This window comes from Silurus meridionalis, chromosome 27, assembly GCF_014805685.1.
Source record: "Silurus meridionalis isolate SWU-2019-XX chromosome 27, ASM1480568v1, whole genome shotgun sequence".
NCBI classification, from domain to species: Eukaryota; Metazoa; Chordata; class Actinopteri; order Siluriformes; family Siluridae; genus Silurus; species Silurus meridionalis.
This window is the reverse complement of record NC_060910.1, coordinates 2,884,499-2,908,715: the sequence shown is the minus strand read 5'-3', so window position 1 is coordinate 2,908,715 and position 24,217 is coordinate 2,884,499. Positions and strand designations below refer to the sequence as shown.

General features: G+C 40.1%; 2 protein-coding genes across 3 annotated transcripts in view; both read left to right on the top strand.

The window, feature by feature from the left end:
* kremen1 (kringle containing transmembrane protein 1) overlaps positions 1 to 4,764 on the top strand; it is a 60,316-nt gene extending 55,552 nt beyond the window's left edge. The window contains exons 9-10 of one of the 2 annotated variants that reach the window (XM_046841536.1): positions 774 to 858; positions 1,597 to 4,764. In XM_046841536.1, the coding sequence (XP_046697492.1) occupies positions 774 to 858; positions 1,597 to 1,756 (245 nt within the window). In that variant the 3' untranslated portion in view covers positions 1,757 to 4,764. The remainder of the gene's footprint in view (positions 1 to 773; positions 859 to 1,596) is intronic. The other variant, XM_046841534.1, reaches the window with a different exon arrangement.
* An 11,775-nt stretch (positions 4,765 to 16,539) lies between these two features.
* Positions 16,540 to 23,672, top strand: coq5 (coenzyme Q5, methyltransferase). The gene is made up of 7 exons (XM_046841118.1): positions 16,540 to 16,778; positions 18,948 to 19,097; positions 19,223 to 19,444; positions 21,654 to 21,760; positions 21,882 to 21,970; positions 22,072 to 22,183; positions 23,143 to 23,672. Exons 1-7 carry the CDS (start codon positions 16,577 to 16,579, stop codon positions 23,242 to 23,244), a joined length of 984 nt encoding a protein of 327 aa, XP_046697074.1. The 5' UTR covers positions 16,540 to 16,576; the 3' UTR covers positions 23,245 to 23,672.
* Positions 23,673 to 24,217: the final 545 nt, after the last annotated feature.

Here is a 24,217-nt window from a genome sequence, read left to right as displayed (position 1 = left end):
CATATTTTATATTTCAGCGCTCTATAGCAGGCCACTCAATATCAGTATATCATTTATATATATATATATATATATATATATATATATATATATATATATATATATATATATAAATTTGATCTGTTAATCGATTAAAATATTTAATTGCGATTAATCGCATGACCGCCATGAGTTGACACTTGACACATGATTAATCGCAATTTAACTTTTTTTTCTTGTAAATGTTTGAAAGTAATTATAGTGTTTTAAATGACGTAAATAATCAGGACACCAAACGGAACTTTTGCTATGTTTTCACACGGACGGTTTTAATTGCCGGACTTGTGCGTCATGGCAGAGTTTGGTGCTCGATTTGAAACTTGCCGCATCAGTAAAACAAATGGTTAGTGATTAAATTGTATTTTTCCAGTGGAGTTTATTAACTTTTCTGTATTTGAGTAAAAAAAGGAAGTCATGAACAAATGTGTTGCGTTTTAATTTCGCCTATAATATGTTTATTTATTTATTTATTTATGCTTTTAATAAAAATGGTCAAACAAAAATGTGCGCTGCACTAATTACGCGTTATTCAAATTAGTGCTGTTAAAATAAATTTCTGTTTTTGGAATTAGGGTTGTATTTGTAGACCCAAACCTGTACCAGCATGATAATGCCCCTGTATGCTTTACATGGGTTGGAATTATATGAAAGATCTCCTGCTATAGGGCTCTGACCTCAACCCTATTGAACCCCTTTGGGATGAATGTGATAAGTGTGTTGTGTGTCGTTTGCAGTGTGGACCATCTACGCTCTGGCTGCTCTGCTTACACTCACCGTGATAGCGATGGTGGCGAAGCTGGTTCTGCACGTTACAGTAAAGTAAGTAGTGAACACTGAGGGGTTTTGTGTCGTCATGTGTCCGGATTGTACACTGTGTATTAAAGCTGAATGTAGTGAGGAGAGAAGTGAAGAGAGAATGAGGAGAGGAGTGAAGAGAGAATGAGAAGAGGAGTGAGGAGAGAATGAGAAGAGGAGTGAGGAGGAGTATGAGGAGAGAAGTGAAGAGAGAATGAGGAGAGGAGTGAGGAGAGAATGAGAAGAGGAGTGAGGAGGAGTATGAGGAGAGGAGTGAAGAGAGAATGAGGAGAGGAGTGAAGAGAGAATGAGAAGAGGAGTGAGGAGGAGTATGAGGAGAGAATGAGGAGATGAGTAAGGAGAGAATGAGGAGAGGAGTGAGGAGGAGTATGAGGAGAGAATGAGGAGATGAGTGAGGAGAGAATGAGGAGAGGAGTGAAGAGAGAATGAGGAGAGGAGTGAGGAGAGAAGTGAAAAGAGAATGAGGAAGGAGAGAATGAGGAGAGGTGTGAGGAGAGAAGTGGAGAGAGAATGAGAAAAGGAAAGAGGAGAGGAGTGAGGAAAGAAATAAGGAGAGGAGTGAAGATGAGAATGAGGAGAGGAGTGAAAAAAGAAGTTTCACTCAGACTTACTGTACATCTTAATGAGCGATTCTGTACTTTGTTTTTCTTTCTTTCTCTCCCTCTCCCTCTCCCTCTTGCTCGCTCTCTCTCTCTCTCTCTCTCTCTCTCTCTCTCTCTCTCTCTCCTTCCTCAATGTTAGGTCTCCCACCATTCCCTCGACGATGAGTGGTTCAGACTCGTGTTCGCAGAGCACCACCTCAGAGCCGTGGATCATCTTCTACAGACCCTCCACCATTTCGCTCTTTAAAAAGAAGCTCAAAAACCATCATGGTGACCTCAGCCCTCTGGTTGGCAACTAACTGCAAACACACACATTCACACACACACACACACACACACACATACACACACACACACACACACACACACACACACACACACACACACACACACACACACACACACACAACCTCTACTGGACAGCAGGTAGCAAACACAGTGGAGCACCTGATGAGGAACTGGACGTCAAGTGACAGCCAATCAGATGGTGCCATGTGGAGGGAAGGGGGCGTGGCTCATACAGGACCACGACAATGGATCGCTGGAGAAATTGTGGGAAAAAACACAGTTTCTCGCCTGAGTTTTTTTTTGAGAGGATAGAGAGACGATGATGATTCCAGATAAGGATCGTTGGTTCAAAAGCAAGACAGAAAGGCAGAACGTTCTGTCACGTGTACGTCTCACGTAACCGACTCGACGCCAACGCAGACAATCAGCCTTTTCCAGCTCACACCAAAACCAGATTCTGTTTCAGGCCCCATGTTCACCTCAGACTTCATGTAGGTCATGTCTGGTGTGAAACAGGAGTACACTTTCTCCAGCCCCATCTTTCCTGCCGCAGCAAACAAAAGAGAGAACGAGTCGCTCTGTGTGTGTGTGTGTGTGTGTGTGTGTGTGTGTGTGTGTGTGTGTGTGTGTGTGTGTGTAAATCTGCCATCGCTACAGCTCGGGCCTTGTTCCAAACAAACTGGCATTTCACGTTCCTTCTGGACCTTCTGTAAACAGATTTTCAGTATTTCTGTGTGTGTGTGTGTGTGTGTGTGTGTGTGTGTGCGCGCACGTCTGGTGTCTGTAAGTGCCTTAAGGCTTGGAAAACTGTTTGTGTGTACATTTTTGTTCGTTCTTTTTCTTCCCACAGAGCTGTCTTTAAACGAGATGAAAGATACACAAGTTTCCCATTACGGCGAACGCAGTCGATCAGCCAAGACGTGTTTGTTTCCTGAAGATTGCTTTTGTGTGTGTGTGTGTGTGTGTGTGTGTGTGTGTGTGTGTGTGTGTGTGTGTGTGTGTTTGGGGTGTGTCTGCTACGAGGCTAATACGGGTTTAGCAACGTAGGTTTGTTTATGTGGATTTTTGTGGGATATGTGTATAAAAAAAAAAAACCAAACAAAAAAGGAATGGATGTGTCAAAAAGAACAGATGTTTCTGGCACTCAGCGAATTTGGTTAGCGGGTCTCGAGTGACACGCTAGTTTTTGGCTTTTCTGAAAGTGTCCGACACCTCTGAGGTAAAAGTTGTTGTCCCTGACATTTTATTGTCATTTTTACTGCCGTTACACGTTTACGTTACCCAATAGCTGTATGCTAGAATGAGAAACTATTAGCCTTTGTTGCTAACTAGTGTCTACGATTGGTTGGATGTATTTTACTACACTATAGGGACGAAAGTATCAGGACACCTGACTTTTCCAGCCATTTTACCCAAACTGTTGGCATGAAATTTTCCCTTCAATTAAACCAAACCCTGTTCCAGTATAACAATGCAGCTGTGCACAAAACCAGCTTCATGAATATACATGGGTTGGAGTGAAAGATCTTCTGCTATAAAGCTCTGACCTCAATCTTACTGAACAGTAAATTCCTACATTAGTTCCTGACTTTACTAAAACCCTTGTGCCTGAAAGAATCTCCACAACAATTGTAACAGCAAATGTGGACTAAATGTGGAGTAGGATGTTCAAAAAAGAGGCAGTTTTATGATTGGGTGTCCAAAGATTTTGGCCGTATAGCATACTTAAACTGATAAGTTAATCATTCATTTGTGACATTGTTCGAACACATCTGAGGTAAATGTTTATAGTACTAGAGAAAGCTCTGGTAAAAACAGAACTCTTAGCTTTATGCTAGCTGGAGTATGAATGATTATAACTAGTTTTAGCAACCGAAATAAGTGAAAACAGTAAACACGTCTTGGCTAATCGACTATGCTCACGATCAACAATATTCATTTTGTACTTTTTCTCAGCTTCGTTGCTTCACCGTCTTGCGCTAATAGCCTGCACGTGGGAGCGAGGAAAAGTGGTGCATTCTCGTGAAAACAATCCTTTCTTTCTCCTCCTCCTCCTCTTCATCCTCCTCCTTCCTCTGGTCCCTGGCTCTGCGACGTCACGTCGACTCTCACATTCTTCGACTTTATTAGAATCGGAGCTGTTGTTCTTGCGTTAACTACAGTGCTGCCACCCGGAGTGTCGGGGGTCAGGACACCAAATTCTGTCTAGTCACGTTAAACATTGTGAACGTGCCAAAGCGCTTACTACTGTACCAAACGAGGCCAAAATGTGGTTTCTGCTTTTGTGAGTCGAGTGGACTGACATTTTATATGCGTCATGACGTTGTGTTAAACGCTATTCCAGTTATTTATTTTTCTATAAAACGAGATAGTTTGGATAGCTTAAATTCAACAGGCCTTTTGGCTAAATATTAGCATGAACAATGCTAAGCTGGTAGTCTTATTCTTAGCTGTTATGAAAAGGCCACACATTTTCACTACACCATTTACAATTATCTTATTTTATCTTCATGCGCTTATATGCTAACCAGTTGCCCAGCAACAGTGTTCTTACAACTTGTATGCAGAACATACACTATACAGACAAAAGTATTGGGACACCTGACTTTTCCTGCGTATATGCGGTACAATACGTTGGAACGATGTCGGGATGTACAGCAGTCGACAGAGTTCAGTTGTCTCTGGGATAGAGCGCGTATTTTTTTTTGTGTTATTGGTGTTTTAAAGCCCAATTTTAGCTCTTGTCTCTCTCCTTTTTATCATTGCCGCCGGACAATGAAACAGCGCGTCCTGCTCCAGCCTCCACTCGCGAACTAGCACTTGTCTAGGCACACACTGCCACAAACATTTACTGTAAAGTTTATACTTTACGGTAGCGTAAATTGCTTTGTTTTGCTAAATTACGTACTGTAATGTGTTAAATTATTTGAAAAAAAAATGTATATACTGTACTACCCAATACTGATCATTCTTTAAGACTCCTCGGTAGGCTAGGCCATGTCTCGACTTTTCATGTTACGATGATGTCATTGTAATGCATCTCCATTGTAATATATATATATATATATATATATATATATATATATATATATATATATATATATATATATATGTATATATATTGCAAGGTTTGTAGAACATTTCAGGCACTTATTTGAATCTTCTTCAGCTGCTTTCATTAGGGGTCGCCACAGCGGATCTTTCGTCTCCATAACCCCCCCATCCTCTACATCTGCCTCTTCCAAACAAACTACCTGCATGACTTCCTTCACCACATCCATAATTTGAATAAAACTGCAAAAAAAAAAAAAAAATTCTAACATCAAGTTGTACTGTAAAGGCATTTTCATGACGTTATCATCTCAACATAATAATCTCAGCTGTTTTGACCAATTCCATTCCATTCCTTTTTTTAAACTTCTTTATAATGCAGCACTTCCTACTGAAATTTTTCAGAGCTCTCATAGCTATACCTCTCTAACCCGACCCTGTCCGATCTCGGCTCGGCGTGTGAACGTTCTGGTTATTCCTACCAACATTGCATTTTGTTTGTTTGTTGTTTTTTTCTATGCTTTTATTTAATATGAAATTGCCTTTTAATTGTACTGTAATTTCTTTTGATCTTTTTTTTTATTATTTGTTAAAGAGAGTAAGGTGTGTGCTGATGTAACACTTTCAGGTCACTATTACCTGCACTGTGGGGACTTTGTGGAAAGTTGGACTCTACCAAACTCAACATTAGGGTTTGTTGTGTAGCTAACATTAACCGCATGCTTGAAAAACTTCACATGCCAAAATGTAAAATCATTTCTTATTAATAATCAGCACACGCCTACACGTGACCATTTTGATTTATGTGGCACTTATTTTACACGTTTGTTTTGTATTTTGTTTTGTGTTTGCTTCAAAGCTTCGACTCTGTGGGATTTTTCTTTTCTGTGGTTATTCACACCAGCTTTGTATCTGTGGCTATCTGAGTACTTGTCTTTTTTTTTATCTCAAACTTTACATTCTTTGCAGTTTTGTTTGTTCCAGTCTTTCTAAAGATACAACCCAAGTCATGTGACCGTTCCATTTGAGTGTGGAAGAAGAAAGCGTAACAGACCAGACCATTATAGTGAATCGGGGGATGAAAAAGGGCCTTGTGTGTGTGTGTGTGTGTGTGTGTGTGTGTGTGTGTGTGTGTGTGACCTCAGACTTCCAGTAAAGGACTCGCTTTTCTCTTGTCTTCTCTTCCTGCTCAGATCTCAGATCCCCCAGACGAGCGAACACCGCGGTCCCGCCTGTCATAATTACCGCATGAATAAATCCGAGTCATGGAGAAACTCATGCATACAAAAGCTCAGAAAGAAAGAGAGAGAGAGAGAATGAGAGAGAGAGAGAAAAGAACGACATGAACCAAAAAACCAATAGTGACAGCTCCTATTCATCAAGGTCACATTAATGGCAGACGATAACGTCCTGCACGTCCCCCTAAACCCCCCCAACCAACCCATACACACACACACACACACACACACACAGTCACAAGCACAGCACAGCACAGCACAGCTCCACACAGCCACGCAGCAGATCCACAACTTTCAGGGACGTTTGGGAAAGAAAAAAAGAGAAAGAAAAAAAAAAAAACAATGTCATTGTGGTTGAATTGTAAATAGTGAGATTTTTAATTTATACAGTAAGTTATTTTGGACTTCAGAATTGGACATAATCTATCTTTTGTACAAGTAAAGTACGTTTCTAGTTTTTATTTAATGTGTTCAGACTGCCAAATAAATATGCATGTTTCTTACAAGTGCCTGTCGTTTCTGGTTTGTCCTCTGTGTTGCCAATTTATTCATGAAAATGGAAAGAGGGATTTAAAATGCATAGGATGCCGTGTTCTTTGGAGGGAAGAGGGGGTAGTTTTATTTTCAGGTGGGAATATAAACTTTTTATTTATTTATTTAAGAGTTACATTGAATTAACGTTTATTTGTTGTATTTTGTCCCCAGAAAGGTCAATGTAATCGACCTTAACTTTATTCTAGTATTATTATATGCTGCATGGACAAAGGTTTGTGGACACCTGAGCATAAGGTTGGTCTGAACATCCCATTCCACATTTACTCTCATCTATTCATACCGAATGTAGTTCCCGTTTGCACTTATAATAAGCTCCACTCTTCTGGGAAGATGCCATTAATCTTTATGGAGATTCATTCAGCCACAAGGGTGTTAGTTCAGTTATTTACTGATGTAGGTGAGGTGAGAATGCCTGGGGTGCAGTCAACATTTACATTCATTCATGTTCAATAGAGTTCAGGTCACAGTTCGAGAAAGAATCACATATGGCTGAAAAAATCATGTGTCCCAAATACTTTTTTCATGTAGTCTGTTTTATGGTTCAAAAGAAGTGAGCAACGAGGAAAGGTGAAGTTGATACTCGATTTTCTGTTTTATTGTCCGTCACTGCCACACTAAATTGGTGGAGATATATTCACTCTATTCGTTCTGCAGAAATCCATCATCATGGACAGGATGTTAAATCGGTGTCCCGAGTTTTAAAATGATTTATTTCCAATTCAGTTCTTATTAAATACCAAACAAATGACTTTAAGCCCAATCTCTAAGTAATGAGCTGTTAATGTCCATTAGCTAAATGAGTTTAGGAGGCTCAATGGCTTTCTAGACATTTCAATTGTCAATATTATTTTATAGAAATCTCAGGTAAATAATGAATATTGATTATGTTTGATGTTAATAACTTTGGCAGCTAAGAAGAATTGTAATACATTAATAATACACCAGTTCATGTAACAGGAAATGTTTTGTCTTGTCACGTTCATACACCACAATGTCACTCAAGGTTGTCAGTGTAAAAAAATTACATTATGGTCTAGCTAGCTAAACTATTATACTAGGTCCATTTATAGCTAGGGGGTCTATACTTCCTTGTTGCCTAGCAACAGCATTTTTACAATTTAACGCATGCCGTGCAATCGTCTTCCCATGTCGAAAGGACAAACGTGCCATGAGATACTATTCAGAGTGTTTTTGTGTGTGTGTGTGTGTGTGTGTGTGTGTGTGTGTGTGTGTGTGTGTGTGTGTGTGTGTGTATTCATATTCATCAGTTCATGGAGCTGTGCTCTGTTCACACACCTACCTCACATTGTGGGGACAAAAGTCATGCCTACTAAAAGCAAATGCAAAAGCATACTGGGGACACGGTAATTAGGACTCTGTGTGTGTCTGTCTGTGTGTGTGTGTGTGTGTGTGTGTGTGTGTGTGAGAGAGAGAGAGAGAGAGAGAGAGAGAGATAATGGATAATATGCATGAATGCACTTTTATTGATACTATAGTCTCATGCTTATGTATGAGACAGTTCAAGGCCACACCTCTTTACTGGTACACCTGCAGTATGCAGAATGTTGCGAGGCCACGCCTCTTTTACTCCTACTTATACACATAGACGCCACATCGATTTTAAGAGGGCTAACAGGTACAGAAGACACATCTACTTAATTAGAACAACCATACAGCTGCCACACCTCCTTCACTTTACAGGATAATTGCAAAACCGCACCCCCTTTACTGGGACTGACAGGTTCATAGGACATACCTCCTTTTCTGTAGATGACAGATGCTAGTCCATGCCTAATTACCTGGTACTTACAGTCATATATGCCACACCCGTTTCACTAGGATTGACAGGTAGAGGACACACCTCCTTCATACATGACAGATGCATGTCCCCATCCACTTTCCTCTTACTTACAGACACATAGGCCATGTTCCTTTTACTAAAACTGACAGGTACAAATGTCACACCTCCTTCGCTGTCCAGGACAGATGCAAGAGCATGCTTTCTTTACTGGTACTTATAGTTAAATAGGCCACACCCCTTTACCATGACTGACAGGTACAGAGGACATGCCTTAATCTTTGTACCAGACAGATGCAAGTCTATGCCTAATTACCTGGTACTTACAGTCAAATATGACAAACCCCAATTCTCTAAAGCAGACCTATTTCTGACATGACAAAAACATAGCCCCGCCCACTTTCCTGGTACTTATACAGGACTATACCTCCTTTATTGGCACTTGGACATATAGGCCACACCTCTTTCCTAGTAACTGACAGATATTTAGGCCACTCCTTTTTCAGTGGGTCTAAATATGTTTTTATATTTCCACTATAAAATACTTGATCACCACAAGTTCAACAATATGGGGTATGTGTGTGTGTGTGTGTGTGTGTGTGTGTGTGTGTGTGTGTGTGTGTGTGTGTGTGTGTGTGGGCAGAAAGTGATTTGTTTCTGAAAGTGAACTCGTGTTTTCCTGAATGCTTGTGAAATGACTCGCAGTCACAGTCCAAACAAAGAGTGTATTGATGTGTCACGTGTGTGAGACATTTTTCAGCATGTAGCTGATCCAGTCTATCAACTCATCAGCACATATGCGCACACACACACACTCGCACACACACACACACCTACAGACACACACATACACAACACTAAACACAAAAATTAACACAACATGAAACACATTCTTTAAGTCACTTATTTATACATACAGAATTCTGCATACTTTTAATAGGAACACCAGTGCACCTGCTCATTCAAGTGCAATGATCCAATCAGCCAATCAGGTTGCAGCAGGACAACACATGAAATCATACAGTTACAGGTCATGATCTCATCTCTTCATCATGGCTCCTGTTAGTGGGTGGATTTATTTATTAGGCAGCAAGTGAACATTTTGTCCTCAAAGTTGATGTTAGAAGCAGGAAAAATTGGCAAATGAGTTTGACGAGTTGTTACGTCTAGACGACTGGGTTGGAGCATCTCCAAAACTGCAGCTCTTGTGAAATGTTCCTGGTCTGCAGTAGTCAGTATCTATCAAAAGTGCTCCAAGGAAGAAACAGTGGTGAACCCGCAACAGGGAATGTGGTCGGCCGAGGCTCATTGATGCACATGGAGAGCGAAGGCTGGTCCGTGTGGTCCGATCCAACAGACGAGTTTCTGTAGCTCAAACTGCTGAAGAAATTCATGGTGTTTATGTTTGATGGGTCACGACTGTAAAGCAGCAAAAGGGGGACCAACACAATATTAGGCAGGTGGTTATAATGTTATGCCTGATCGCTGTATATCTGTATCATATACTTCATTTATCTCAATCTCTAATATCACAATTTCTTCATTGGATCAGTCTGTCAGTCAAAATAAAACAAGTCTATAAAACAATCTAAAAATAGTAATAAATGACAGAAGATTAGGATTCAAGATTCAAGATTTTACTTGTCACAAACATTGTTATACAGTCAACCCTCAAAAATTCACGGGTTCTCATTTGGAACCTAACTAATTGCAGATTATCTTAAAATTCGTGGAAATCTTCAGTGGAAACGAATCATCAGGAACGTTAGGATTAACATTTTAAACTGTGTTTTCACTAACAAACATTTTTTAAAACACTTTATTAGTATTAGTATTAAAATTACATAATGTCTAGATGAATTCACTAAGGTACCTGAGGGGCTGCGCCCAAAATTCTTGAAATTTTTTAAATCCTGCTGGAAAATCAAATCAGCATCTCCATAAAGCTGGTCAGCAGAGGGAAGCATGAAGTTCTCTAAAACTTCCTGGTAGACGGCTGTGCTGACCTTGGACTTGACAAAACACAGTGGACCAACACCAGCAGATGACACGACTCCCCAAACCACCACTGACTCTGCAAACTTTACACTGGACCTCAAGCAGCTTGGATTCTGTTTCTCTCCTCTCTTTCCCCAGACTCTGGGACCTTGTTTTCCAAATGAAATGCAAATTTTTTTTCATCTGAAAAGACGACTTTGGCCCACTGAGCAACAGTCCAGTCCTTGTTGTCCTTTGCCCAGGTAAGACACCTCTGATGTCTCTGGTATAGGAGTGGTTTGACACAAGGAATGTGTCAGTTGTAGCTCATGGAGACATCTGTGTGTGGAGGCTCTTGAAGCACTGACTCCAGCTGCAGTCCACTCTTTGTGAGTCTCCCCAATTTCTTAAATGGGCTTCGTTTCACATTTTTCTACCACATTTTTCCTTCCATTTAACTTTTCATGAATGTGCTTGGATACAGCAGTCTGTGAACAGCAGCTTCTTTAGCGAGGGCTTTTTGTGTTAAAACCTCTATGTGCAGGGTGTCAATGATCGTCTTCTTACGTCTTGCCCATGATTGTGGAGCCTGAACCAGACTAAGACACCATTTAAAGACTCAGAAAACCTTTGCAGGTGTTTGGATTTAATGAGCTGAACAGAGTGTGACACTACGAGTCTCCAATATAGAACTTCACAATTTTCAATTTTTTTTAAGATACTGAATTTTGGGTTTTCATTAGCTGTAAGCCATAATGATCAAAATAAACACTTGAAATATATCAGTGTGTGTGTGATGAATCTACACTGGCGATCAAAATTAGAGAACAATTTATAAACAATTTAACAATTCTGAAATAATGTCATCTTCACTGCTCAACAGTTGAAGGAGTTTTTGTCCTGTCTATACCATGCTACCAGAACACCTTTTCCACAAATTAACTAAGGCATTAAAAAAAAAAAACATTATTTTGCAGAAAACACACTGATCAAAATTAGAGAACACTTTCAGATACCTCCCAGTTATTGGTGTTAATCTGGCACCTGGTGCTAATTTCCTTTATTATCTGTCAACCCCTGGGTGGTGGGCCGTTCTAAAGTGACTGATAGCCTTCGGCAGCAGGTTGTCCAGATGAAGGCCAAAGGGATGACCCTATCAGCCATAGCAAGACAAGTTGGTCGTTCCAAATCTGATTTCAAGAATATTGAATCTTTACAACATCACAAACTCATTCAAGTCCGCCAAGAAGGCTGGTCGTCCACGGAAGACAAATACAAGAGAGGACAGGATACTGCGGAGGATCTCAATGGGCAATCGTTTCCACACTGCAGCAGGAATTGCTCACCAGTTCAGCGCTGAGCAGGGTAAGGATCTGTCTCGTCATACAGTGCCTCGACGTTTAAGAGCATTTGGACTAAAAGCCCACTCTGCAGTGACCAAACCTCTCATTAGCAGAAAGAATCAAAACCCTAGACTAAGCTTTAAGAGGAGCATGTTGTGTGGACAGAGGAGAACTGGTCCAAAGTTCACTTCAGTGATGAAAGCAAGTTTAATTTAAGTTAAGTCCGATGGGAAACATTATGTTTGGCGACAAACTGGAGAAAGACTGAACCCAAAGTGTGTAAAGAAGTCAGTGAAAAGTGGAGGAGGAAGTGTCATGGTTTGGGGCATGTTTTCTGCAGCAGGAGTTGGGCCTCTTATACAGCTACATGGCAGAGTGAATGCAAATGTTTATCAGAACCTTCTTCAACAACATATGGTTCCTTCCCTGCGTTCATCACCCAATCAGCCCGCAGTGCTCATGCAGGACAACGCTCCATGTCACACAGCAAAACGGGTAAAGCAGTTCCTTGAAACTGAAAACATTGAAATAATGACATGGCCTGCCCAGAGTCCTGATCTCAACCCAATAGAGAACCTCTGGAACATCCTTGGCGACAAAGTTATGGCCAAGAAACCCACTACAGTCACCGAACTGTGGAGAAGACTGGAAGAAGAGTAGACCAAAATCCCACCAGAGCAGTGTGAGAGACCAGTGCTGTCCTGTGGCTGCAGATGTGCTGAAGTCATTCAGAGCAGATGCCTGTACACTTCCTACTAATTGCTGACTGTTGTAACCTTCAGAAAATTTTGTTGTTCTCTAATTTTGATCAGCTTGTTTTCTGCAAAATAATGTTTTTTTTTAAATGCCTTAGTTATTTTGTGGAAAAGGTGTTCTGGTAGCATGGTATAGACAGGACAAAAACTCCTTCAACTGTTGAGCAGTGAAGATGACATTATTTCAGAATTGTTCAATTGTTTATAAATTGTTCTCTAATTTTGATCGCCAGTGTATACAAGATACCAGTTTCACTTTTTGAATTGAATTACAGAAATAAATAAACGTTTCAATGATGTTTAATTGATTGAGATGCACCTGTATATATGCATTACATAAAGATCAAGTGGTAGTTAAAAATAGTGCAAAATCGTCAAATTGTATGGAATGTAATGAAGTGTGAGGATAACAAAACCGAAAACAGTAACAGTAGCACTAAATAAGCTGCTGTGTGCAAATGCAGACTGACACGAGTACTGAGTACACGAGATTCAGTACTGCTGACAAGTCCAGAACATTCATTAGTTGTTTTTTTTTTCTTTTTTTGCCGTCTGCATTTGGACAATGAAGATGGAAGTTTTATGATTGATTCCTCTTCCGAAGAGCTGGTTGGCCTAATAATTATGCGTACTGTAGCGCCCCCTACTGACAAATGGATTGGTGCCTTTTCAGGGACTAATGAAGAACCTTTGCAGGATAGATAGATAGATAGATAGATAGATAGATAGATAGATAGATAGATAGATAGATAGATAGATAGATAGATAGATAGACAGATAGATAGATAGACAGACAGATAGATAGATAGATAGATAGATAGATAGATAGATAGATAGATAGATAGATAGATAGATAGATAGATACAGTTACAAGGCATTCTGTACTTTTATAAATAAAATAAAAAGACAACACTGTAAAATTCAGGATGATCTCACTCTATGGTAAAACTCTTTTTTTATTTATTCTTTATTCTTTATTTATTATAATTTCTTTACAATTGTTTTCATGAAAAAGTTTTATTTTGACCCACTTTCACACCATTCATTCATTCCAACACATCTACATCTCATTCCTCTATATATGTGTTTCTCCTGTTCCACTCAGTCTGCAGTCTCTGTCTTTTCTTTCTCGTTTCAGATCCCACACTGCAGAAAGCCCTGAAAAGCCAGCGAGACCTTCACACTCATGAACCTCCAGTGTTAATGTAGTGAAGAACATGAGATGACGAGAGCCCCCTCGGTGCGAGACGACCGAGTCAAGGAGGTCCCATCGTCTCGTCTTACAGCCTGACAAAGACTTCAGCTGGAGCAGATTCGGTCTGAAAGGACTTTAAACCCGAGGGAAGGGTGTTGTTTCACACTCTGTGATTCTCTTCTCTTCTGGAGGATCAGGTCTCATCAGGACCACAAACGCTGCCATTCAGATGAAACCGAAACTGGACCTGAGTGCAGAGTTCGGTTCCCTCATTAAAGCTTTTTGAACACAAGCTGAGAGTGACAGAAGGGTGAGAACTGAACTCTGAGCATGTCAGTGGTTTTACTTCTGATTAAATTCAACCATTTTAAAAAATGAGACACTGACCACAAACATATCTAACCAGATGAAACACTTTGAATGCCTAAAGTCCTTTAGTTTATTTTTCTTTTTTTTTTTTACAGAAGGCTAATAGGGATAAAAAGTAAGGAAGCTTATAGCCTCTGGTCTGGCACTGTGTGTGCATCCTTTGGGTTTAGTTTCCAGCACCAATGCAAGTGGACTGACTGATACTTTAACAGCTCTGAGCTCGGACTAGACACTGTTTTACCCTTTAAAGACTACAGTTTTTCTCAGTCGCTTTGGAGCGTTTCTCATATTATCATCCTTAATATTTACAGACCAGTAAGTGCATTTCTCAAAACCCTGCTTTTCTTAAAACCTTTGTTCATCTGTCAAAAATAAGCCTTTGCCCAAGGAACATCTCATTCCCATCAGAATGACGAGTCCTATTGTCTTTGCTCACAAACAAGATCGTCAGTATAAAGCCGCACAGGTTCTGTTTTTCCTGATATAAACTACCGTTTGGATTTACATTTATATTTATATAAATGTATTTATTATATTTACAGTATTATGCGGTAACAGCAACATGCGGTTAACAGCAAACTGCACATGAACATTTCCCATAATGCACTGTTTTCTACAGTATAGTACTGTTTTAAGGAAAGGTATGTCCTTGCCCTATCTATCTATCTATCTATCTATCTATCTATCTATCTATCTATCTATCTATCTATCTATCTATCTATCTATCTATCTATCTATCTATCTCTATCTGTCTGTCTGTCTGTCTGTCTGTCTATCTATCTATCATCTATCTATCTATCTATCTATCTATCTATCTGTCTGTCTGTCTGTCTGTCTGTCTGTCTGTCTGTCTGTCTGTCTGTCTGTCTGTCTGTCTGTCTATCTATCTATCTATCTATCTATCTATCTATCTATCTATCTATCTATCTATCTATCTATCTATCTATCTATCTACATTTTCCATTTAGTACTTTCAGTGTACATGACAAGCTTGAAAACAATACATATTTGCCTAAACAATGCCTAAATACCCAATTCTTGAAGATCTGTTTAAAGTTCTTGATGATCAGGTTTTGTGTGCCTCTCATTTCCGGGTCCATTATAAATGTATCAGTTCGAGCTAATGACTGTGTGTGGTCTAACCCTAGACCTGGACGTAACACCTGACTGACTGCTGTACTTTCGGTCGCATGCTGAATTTATCCAGTCAAGGTTGATCATGAGTTTAAGAGTCATGTACAGTGTGAAGCATCAGATTATAAACGTCCTGAATTAATGGTTCACTCCAGCATGGGGTTACACAAAGTCACCCAGGATTCTGCTGTCCCTCTGTTTAGAATGAAGGTAACAAAAGTAGTTGATGGTGCATGATGGACTGATGATGTAGGGTTCTCAAATGCTTTGACGATTATTTAAACAATCATGTTAATCAAATACTTGGAAAGAGAGAGAGAGAGAGAGAGAGAGAGAGAGAGAGAGAGAGAGAGAGAGAATGCATTGTAGCATTCTGTAACATGAATACATGAGCTTTTGGATTCACAGGTTATCTGGGGAAAAGTAGTAAAGTACTTATTCGTATGAATGATAACACATCTACATATATGACCACATAACACACACATACTACTTTTGTAGAGAGTTACATTTAGACAAAGTTTTTTATTGTATGATTTCTCTATCAGTATCAGCATCTCCTAGACCACACTGTATTCATTACACAGTACAGCATTTGGAGTGGTTTATTCTGTAGTCTATACACTGTGTATTCATGTAATCTCATAATGCAGTGCAACAGATTCTCCAAACAGCACATACTGGAGAATATCATAAGCAATCATATTTAATACAGACATGACCTAAATATATAATAACTATTTTATAAATTAAATGCTGAATTTTTTTAGTATCTACAGAAGTGTATCCTGTAGTGTTTGTCTAAATAAGAGTCAATATTACATTTCAACCTTTCAGGCACTGTAATGTCTAGTTTATTGCCTGATTTACAAATGCCATCTTAAATTATTTTTAAGGAAAATGCACAAAAAAAATGCCTGCACATTTAGGTTTCGGAAGAATTGAACTGAACTGAATATTCATGAGTTAATTGTTTTTTTAACTATTCATCTATTAATGTGTTGACATTTTATTGTTTTTTATTTTAATAAGTGCCAGTGATTGTATATATAATTCAATTTTATTATAATTATAATATTAATATATATTAATATAATTTTATTATTAAATTCAATTTTGTAATGTTATTATGGGACATTTCGATTTTTCTGTAATTTAAAATCTGTCTTGTTTTTTTGTTTGGTTGTTTTTATTTGTTTGTTTGTTTAATAATTTTGAATTGATGTGCTAAATATACTATGACGTGATGGTGTTTAAAGGTTTGTAATAAAGTGAAATATATCTAAAGATCAGATCTGATCCCAGGTTACTGATAAGTCTCTCACTACCCAGCCACAAAGCGGCGCTCTTTGATTATCAGCGTTCGAGCGCCCGTCGCGCGTTTATGACGTCAGACGCAATCAGTCCAGAACAAAGATGGCGGCGTCCTTTAGAGTTGTCATGAGGGGAGCGTTTCAGTGCGCGGCTCCGACCCGCAAGTACGTGTGTGGAGACCGCGTTACCTTCTCCCCGAGCTCGGCAGGAGGGTGGACATGGCGGAGCTACACCTCAGCGTCGGGAGGGAAAAGCGTCCATTTCGGGTTCGAGGCGGTGACAGAGGAGGAGAAAGCAGAAAGAGGTGAGAGAGAGAGAGAGAAGGAGACAGACAGACAGACAGACAGACTGACAGACAGACTGATAGAAAGATAGATAGACAGGGAGAGAGAAAAAACAGATAGACAGACAGGAAGAGAAAGAGAGAGACAGACACAGAGAGAAAAACAGATAGACAGGGAGAGAGAGGGAGACAGGGAGAGAGAGGAAAAACAGATAGACAGACAGAAAGAGAGAAAACAGAGACAGACGGGGAGAGAGAGGAGTGAGTGAGAGACAGACAGACAGACAGACAGACAGACGGAGAAAAGAGATGGGGGAGAGATAGAAACAGACAGACAGGGGCAGACAGACAGACAGGGAGAGACAGACAGGCAGACAGAAAGAGATAGGGAGAGAGAGAGAGAGAGAGAGAGAGAGATGGATGGATGGATGGATGGATGGATGGACGGACAGGGGGAGAGAGAGAGAGAGACGGATGTATGTGTGATTGTAAACTTTATACTTTTATCTTTTATTGGTGCTTGCAATTCTTTCTTTCTTTCTTCAATTCAATTCAATTCAAATCCATCCACTCACTCATTGTATGTAAAGTATATAGACACCTACAACACTTCTACCCAGAGCCTGTGAGATGCTTGAAAACATTGAGTCTTTCATGGTTTTTGAGACACGTCCATCTCCCTTTTGTTTCTATGCAATAAACTCAGGAGGGGAAAACACATGAGAATTGAACATTGAATGAGTGGAAGAAATTCCGTGGAGTGCAAATGTGAGTTATTTGTCTGTAAGAGAAGAACTTGTGTAAGACTGAGAACAGGAGAGAAGGTGTGATCAGACTGCTTCACCCTCACAGTCACACATGGAGGTAGAAGCCTAATGTTTTTGAGCAGGGAAGGTTGAAAGGAACCAACATGGCAACCATTTCCTACTTCAGATTCACTTGCGTCTGGGCTGTGGCTCACTGGAACCGACTTCACCATAAAACAAGACGATGAAGCATACGAAGCGTCTGAGTTCTGTAAGAGTTATTTAGAGAGTGGTCTGGAGTGATGTCTATCATGGAACGACCTGCTCAGTCACCACATCTGAATCCTACTGAACTGCTCTGGGATGAACTGGATCACAAGAAAAAAATCACCGACTAGTGAAGAACATCTTTTCCAAGTTTTCTAAGAGACACGGTGAAGTATTTCAGCTGAATGTTTGGAGGAACGAAGTGTCAGGATGCTGAGAGCGTGTAAAGCCGTTCTTCATGCTAACGGGAGATTTTTCCATTAAACTGAAGTGGAACAACTTGTTATTGCTGGGAAGTGACCATGGTATAAGGTGATAAATAAAAGTCTAGGTGTGAGACCTTCCACCTCTTTCATGCTCTCTGATTCACATCACGGCGGTTCTTCAACATACTAGTTATTTATATTTAAGGAACGAGTCCATCTAGTGGCCACATCATGCCACTGCAGCATCCCTAGATTAAGTTGAAATTAAAAAACATGGACTTGAGTCGGAATTTCAGAACTTCAGTATTTTACATTCCCTTTATCGATAATGTTTGTGTACATGGCAGCTGCTCTGTACACACTGCAGTACATCTGTACATCTAAAACAACTAGTAGACAGCAGCATTTAATACCTTATTACATTTTTATTTACAGATTCTGTGTGTGGGGTAAGTGTTAGCCAGGGGGTTAGTGGGTGGGGTAAGTGTTAGCCAGGGGGTTAGTGGGTGGGGTAAGTGTTAGTCAGGGGTTAGTGGGTGGGGTAAGTGTTAGTCAGGGGTTAGTGGGTGGGGTAAGTGTTAGCCAGGGGTTCAGTGGGTGGGGTAAGTGTTAGCCAGCTGTTCAGTGGGTGGGGTAAGTGTTAGCCAGGGGTTCAGTGGGTGGGGTAAGTGTTAGCCAGGGGTTCAGTGGGTGGGATAAGTGTTAGCCAGGGGTTCAGTGGGTGGGGTAAGTGTTAGTCGGGGTTAGTGGGTGGGGTAAGCGGTAGGGTAGGGAGGGTTTAGTGGTTAAGGACTTAAGGATCAGAATTTTGTGTGTTTAAATACCAGCCCTACAAAGCTAAACTCATGGGCCCCTGAGCAAGGCCCTTAACACCTTAGCTGCTCAGTATGAATGAAACAGGTCACTGAGTAAAATGATGTCATATGCAGTACGTGTGTGTGTGTGTGTGTGTGTGTGTGTGTGTCCCTCAGTGTATAAAGTGTTTGAAAGCGTGGCTCAGAAGTATGACGTGATGAACGACGCGATGAGTCTGGGCATCCATCGGCTGTGGAAGGACACACTGCTGCGTGTGATGAATCCTCAGCCTGGGTTACGCCTGCTGGACACGGCTGGAGGCACCGGTACACACATTTAATCCATATGCAGTATCAAACTATAAAAAATGAAAAATGAGTGAAATATTTGTCATGGCTTAAAAAAGTGAAAATAGAATAAGACTGAATATTAACGTGTGTGTTCTGTGTAGGCGACATCTCGTTCCGTTTCCTGAATTACACGCGTTCGGTGCGTGACAGACAGCTGCGTCGCAGAGCGCGGGCCAATCAGACACCTTCGTGGCAGGACATCTCCAGCGGTTACGGCTCGGAGAGAGTGGAGCTTCCAGAATCTCATGCGGTGGTGTGTGACATCAATAAAGAAATGCTGAAGGTGGGGAAAGAGCGGGCGGAGAACGCAGGAGTCACCTCAGGTACCGTGTCACTGTAACAGCTTGAACGGCTGTTACATCAGACCGAGTTCATATTGTGTATTTGCTTATTTATTTTCGTTTTAAAACAAACCACCATTCCATTCCAGTGGTGCACAGTAAAAAAAATAAATGCAAATAAATGTAATTCTACTTAAGTAGTTTTTTTATGTATCTGTATTTTTATTTGGGGAGATTTTGACTGTAACTTCACTACATTTCAAAGTCAAATATTTGACTTTTTACTCAACTACATTTAGTGAAATCAGTCGTTGCTTTTTATTTACGAGAATAAAAACGTAACTAGTGAAACACGCAGCGAGTCACCAATCAGGATCGAGCGCTCTGTTTTACACGTGTTCTGATCGGCGCTTGGTGTATCTACTGATCACCAACATACAGTTCAGCATCAGTTCAACATCAAGCAGAACATTTAGAGAGGAATAAATGATGAAGAAACTCCAGACTCGAACTCACCACCACACACATTTACACCATTTTTGTTTAAAGTAGTTGAAAAGAAGGTTTTGGACTTGTGGATAATTCTAATAGAAATCAATCAGTGTTTAAGTCATTATTATCATTCTATTAATAGATCAGTGTGCTGAGAGTCACATTCGAGTCTTTTCACATCAACTGAGTTGATTGATTGAAGAGTCTTGTGATAAAAATGATAATAGGAACATTATAGTTATAATAAATCATACTACAGAATGAACGAGTTACGTCCCGAACGTCTGTTTTGTGTTTTGTGTAGTACTGTTTAATTATTGTGTCGTTTGATTCTATCATATTGTGTAGCTGTAAAGTGGTTATTCTATGTTGTGTTGTGTAATAGCATTTGTGTGTTGTGTAGTAGTTCTATTCTCTTGTGTTGTGTAGTAGTTCTATTCTCTTGTGTTGTGTAGTAGTTCTATTCTCTTGTGTTGTGTAGTTGTTCTATTCTCTGTGTTGTGTAGTAGTTCTATTCTCTTGTGTTGTGTAGTCGTTCTATTCTCTTGTGTTGTAGTAGTTCTATTCTCTTGTGTTGTGTAGTTGTTCTATTCTCTTGTGTTGTGTAGTAGTTCTATTCTCTTGTGTTGTGTAGTTGTTCTATTCTCTTGTGTTGTGTAGTTGTTCTATTCTCTTGTGTTGTGTAGTTCTATTCTCTTGTGTTGTGTAGTTGTTCTATTCTCTTGTGTTGTGTAGTTGTTCTATTCTCTTGTGTTGTGTAGTAGTTCTATTCTCTTGTGTTGTGTAGTTGTTCTATTCTCTTGTGTTGTGTAGTTGTTCTATTCTCTTGTGTTGTGTAGTTGTTCTATTCTCTTGTGTTGTGTAGTTGTTCTATTCTTGTGTTGTGTAGTAGTTCTATTCTCTTGTGTTGTGTAGTTGTTCTATTCTCTTGTGTTGTGTAGTAGTTCTATTCTCTTGTGTTGTGTAGTAGTTCTATTCTCTTGTGTTGTGTAGTAGTTTTATTCTCTTGTGTTGTGTAGCAGTTCTATTCTCTTGTGTTGTGTAGTTGTTCTATTCTCTTGTGTTGTGTAGTTGTTCTATTCTCTTGTGTTGTGTAGTAGTTCTATTCTCTTGTGTTGTGTAGTAGTTTTATTCTCTTGTGTTGTGTAGTTGTTCTATTCTCTTGTGTTGTGTAGTAGTTCTATTCTCTTGTGTTGTAGTTGTTCTATTCTCTTGTGTTGTGTAGTTGTTCTATTCTCTTGTGTTGTGTAGTTGTTCTATTCTCTTGTGTTGTGTAGTAGTTCTATTCTCTTGTGTTGTGTAGTTGTTCTATTCTCTTGTGTTGTGTAGTAGTTCTATTCTCTTGTGTTGTGTAGTAGTTCTATTCTCTTGTGTTGTGTAGTAGTTCTATTCTCTTGTGTTGTGTAGTAGTTCTATTCTCTTGTGTTGTGTAGTTCTATTCTCTTGTGTTGTGTAGTAGTTCTATTCTCTTGTGTTGTGTAGTTGTTCTATTCTCTTGTGTTGTGTAGTTGTTCTATTCTCTTGTGTTGTGTAGTTGTTCTATTCTCTTGTGTTGTGTAGTTGTTCTATTCTCTTGTGTTGTGTAGTAGTTCTATTCTCTTGTGTTGTGTAGTAGTTGTGTTGCTGTATCTTTTTGTTGTTCTGTAGGTTACAATACCCAATATGTGTAATGTTGTTATTTAAACACCTACAAGCTGACCAGCACCTATTTAATGATAGTTGTGTGTATTGTGTGTGTGTGTGTGTGTGTTGTGTGCAGGTTTGTCGTGGGTGGTGGGTGACGCAGAGGAGCTTCCATTCGACGACGATAAGTTTGATCTTTACACCATCGCGTTCGGCATCCGGAACGTCACTCACATTGAGCAAGTAAAGACCATTTCCATTAATAACTACTTTATTTCTCTATGAAGCTGTAGTCTAATGCTGTGTGTGTGTGTGTGTGTGTGTGTGTGTGTGTGTGTGTGTGTGTGTGTGTGTGTGTGTGTAGGCCCTTCAGGAAGCTCTGCGTGTGCTCAGACCAGGTGGACGCTTCCTGTGTTTAGAGTTCAGTAAAGTGTCGAATCCTCTTCTCTCCAGGTCAGTTGTCACTCCCCCAGGTTTTGGTGTCACTCGATGTGTCTGGTTGGTTTAAGTGTCAGTTACACCGTGTTAATGATGTTGGTGGTGATGTTCCACAGGCTCTATGATGCCTACAGTTTCCAGATGATTCCAGTTCTAGGTGAGGTGATTGCAGGGGACTGGAAGTCGTATCAGTATCTGGTGGAGAGCATCCGCAAGTTTCCAGACCAGGTAACTGTGCAGGACTGCTACAGCCTGATACTGAATATTCCTCATGGAAAATCAGTGTTCTCTAGTTTAGTGTTTTCAGGTGGATGGATGGATGTGTGATTTGTTTGATAGATGGATGGGTGGTTTATTTGGATGCATTGTTCGATAGTAGGATGGATGGATGGTTGGTTTGGTGGATGGATTGATGGATTATTGGATGGATGGTTTGCCTGTTTGATAAATGGATGTTTGTTTGGTTTTATGGATGGATGGATAGATGGATGGGTGGTTTGTTTGATGGATGGATGGATGGATAGATGGATGGGTGGTTTGTTTGATGGATGGGTGGTTTGTTTGATGGATGGATGGATGGATGGATAGATGGATGGGTGGTTTGTTTGATGGATGGGTGGTTTGTTTGATGGATGGATGGATGGTTTGCCTGTTTGATGAATGGATGCTTGGTTGGTTGGTTGGTTGGTTAGTTTGTTGGATGGAGGGATGGAGGAGGAATGGTTTACCTGTTGGATGGATGGTTGGTTTGCTGGATGGATGGAGTGAAGAGTGGGTGGTTTGATGAATGGATGGTTTGGCTGTTGTATGGATAGATAGATGGATGATTGGTTGGTTGGTTGGTTTAGATGGACAGATGGATCTGTTTTGTTGAAAGGATGGCTTGATGGATAGTTTTATTGATGAATGATTCGTTTATATGTTGGATGGATAATCCTATGGATGCATGATTTGTTGGTGTGTGTGTGTGTGTGTGTGTGTGTGTGTGTATATTCATGTACTTCTACATAAGTAAATGAATAAAAAGTCTGTGCTGACTCTGATGGCCAGACATGTGCAAGCCTCCACCAGTCTCCAGAGACTTCACGTGTCTACATGCTGAATCCTGCACAAAAAAAGCTGCTGCTTCAGAAATTCATATTTTAATATATTTCTTATTTTTTCCTGCTTTTATTTATTTTTAACAGGAAACATTTAAAGAAATGATCGAGGACGTGGGTTTCGCGCGAGCGCAGTACACTAATCTCAGCGGAGGAATCGTCGCTCTCCATTCAGGGTTCAAGCTTTGATGGGTGTCTTGCACATAAACACACACACACACACACACACACACACACACACACACACACACAGAGATGGAGCGTTCCATGTACACACAGAGGGGATACAAGCTGATGATTCCTGAGAGAAAAACTCTGCGTGGACAAGTTCTGCAAACATTATGGACACAATGCTATATGTGCAATCGAGTAATGCAGAACCTCCACAGAAATCATGACCATTTACAGATCATGTTTAAAAGATAAACTTGGTCAGAAATGAAACGTATCTCAGTGTGAAGCTTCAGTTTGTTCCTGAAGGATGCGTAAGGCTGAGAAAAAGACGTCTACAGCTCCCGGGTTGGTGCTCAGCTCTGAGAACTGAAAGACGCTGAGTTGTTAAAATACACACAAAACCTGATAGAATTTTTTTCATTAAAATATTATATTAACATAAACGCAGGTCTGAATTGAATTTTAATTTGACTAGTGCAAGAAAACAGGCAGAAGGTTACCACATGACCATAAAGACATCCATCCCCTATTTAGACCCCATTTGCTGCTATAGTAAGCTCCACTCTTCTGGAAAGATGTTCTACTAGATTTTATGGTGATTCATTCAGCCACAGTGTTAGTAAAGTCAGGTAGAGAGAAGGTGAGGAGGTTCCTGGGGTGCAGTCAGCATTCACATTCATCTCAAAGATGACCAAGCAGAGAAAATAGTAAGTATGCATTGGGAATTAATTGGAATTTTTACTTAAATGAATGAATGCAGCACAGCTTTAATGGCAGATTTAAACTATTGCCAGCGTTCATCATTTATCTGTAATGTACGAGCATGTCCACTAGAGGGCGACAAAACGCCAAAAACCGGAGCACAGCGAGTTGCATGTTTCCAGCTCGACAAAATGAGTTGATTTGATTGGTATAGTGTATTTATCGGCTTTAGAGGATTTTCTGGTGTTGCTTTAGCTTATATCACGTTCGATGCCTCTGACATTAG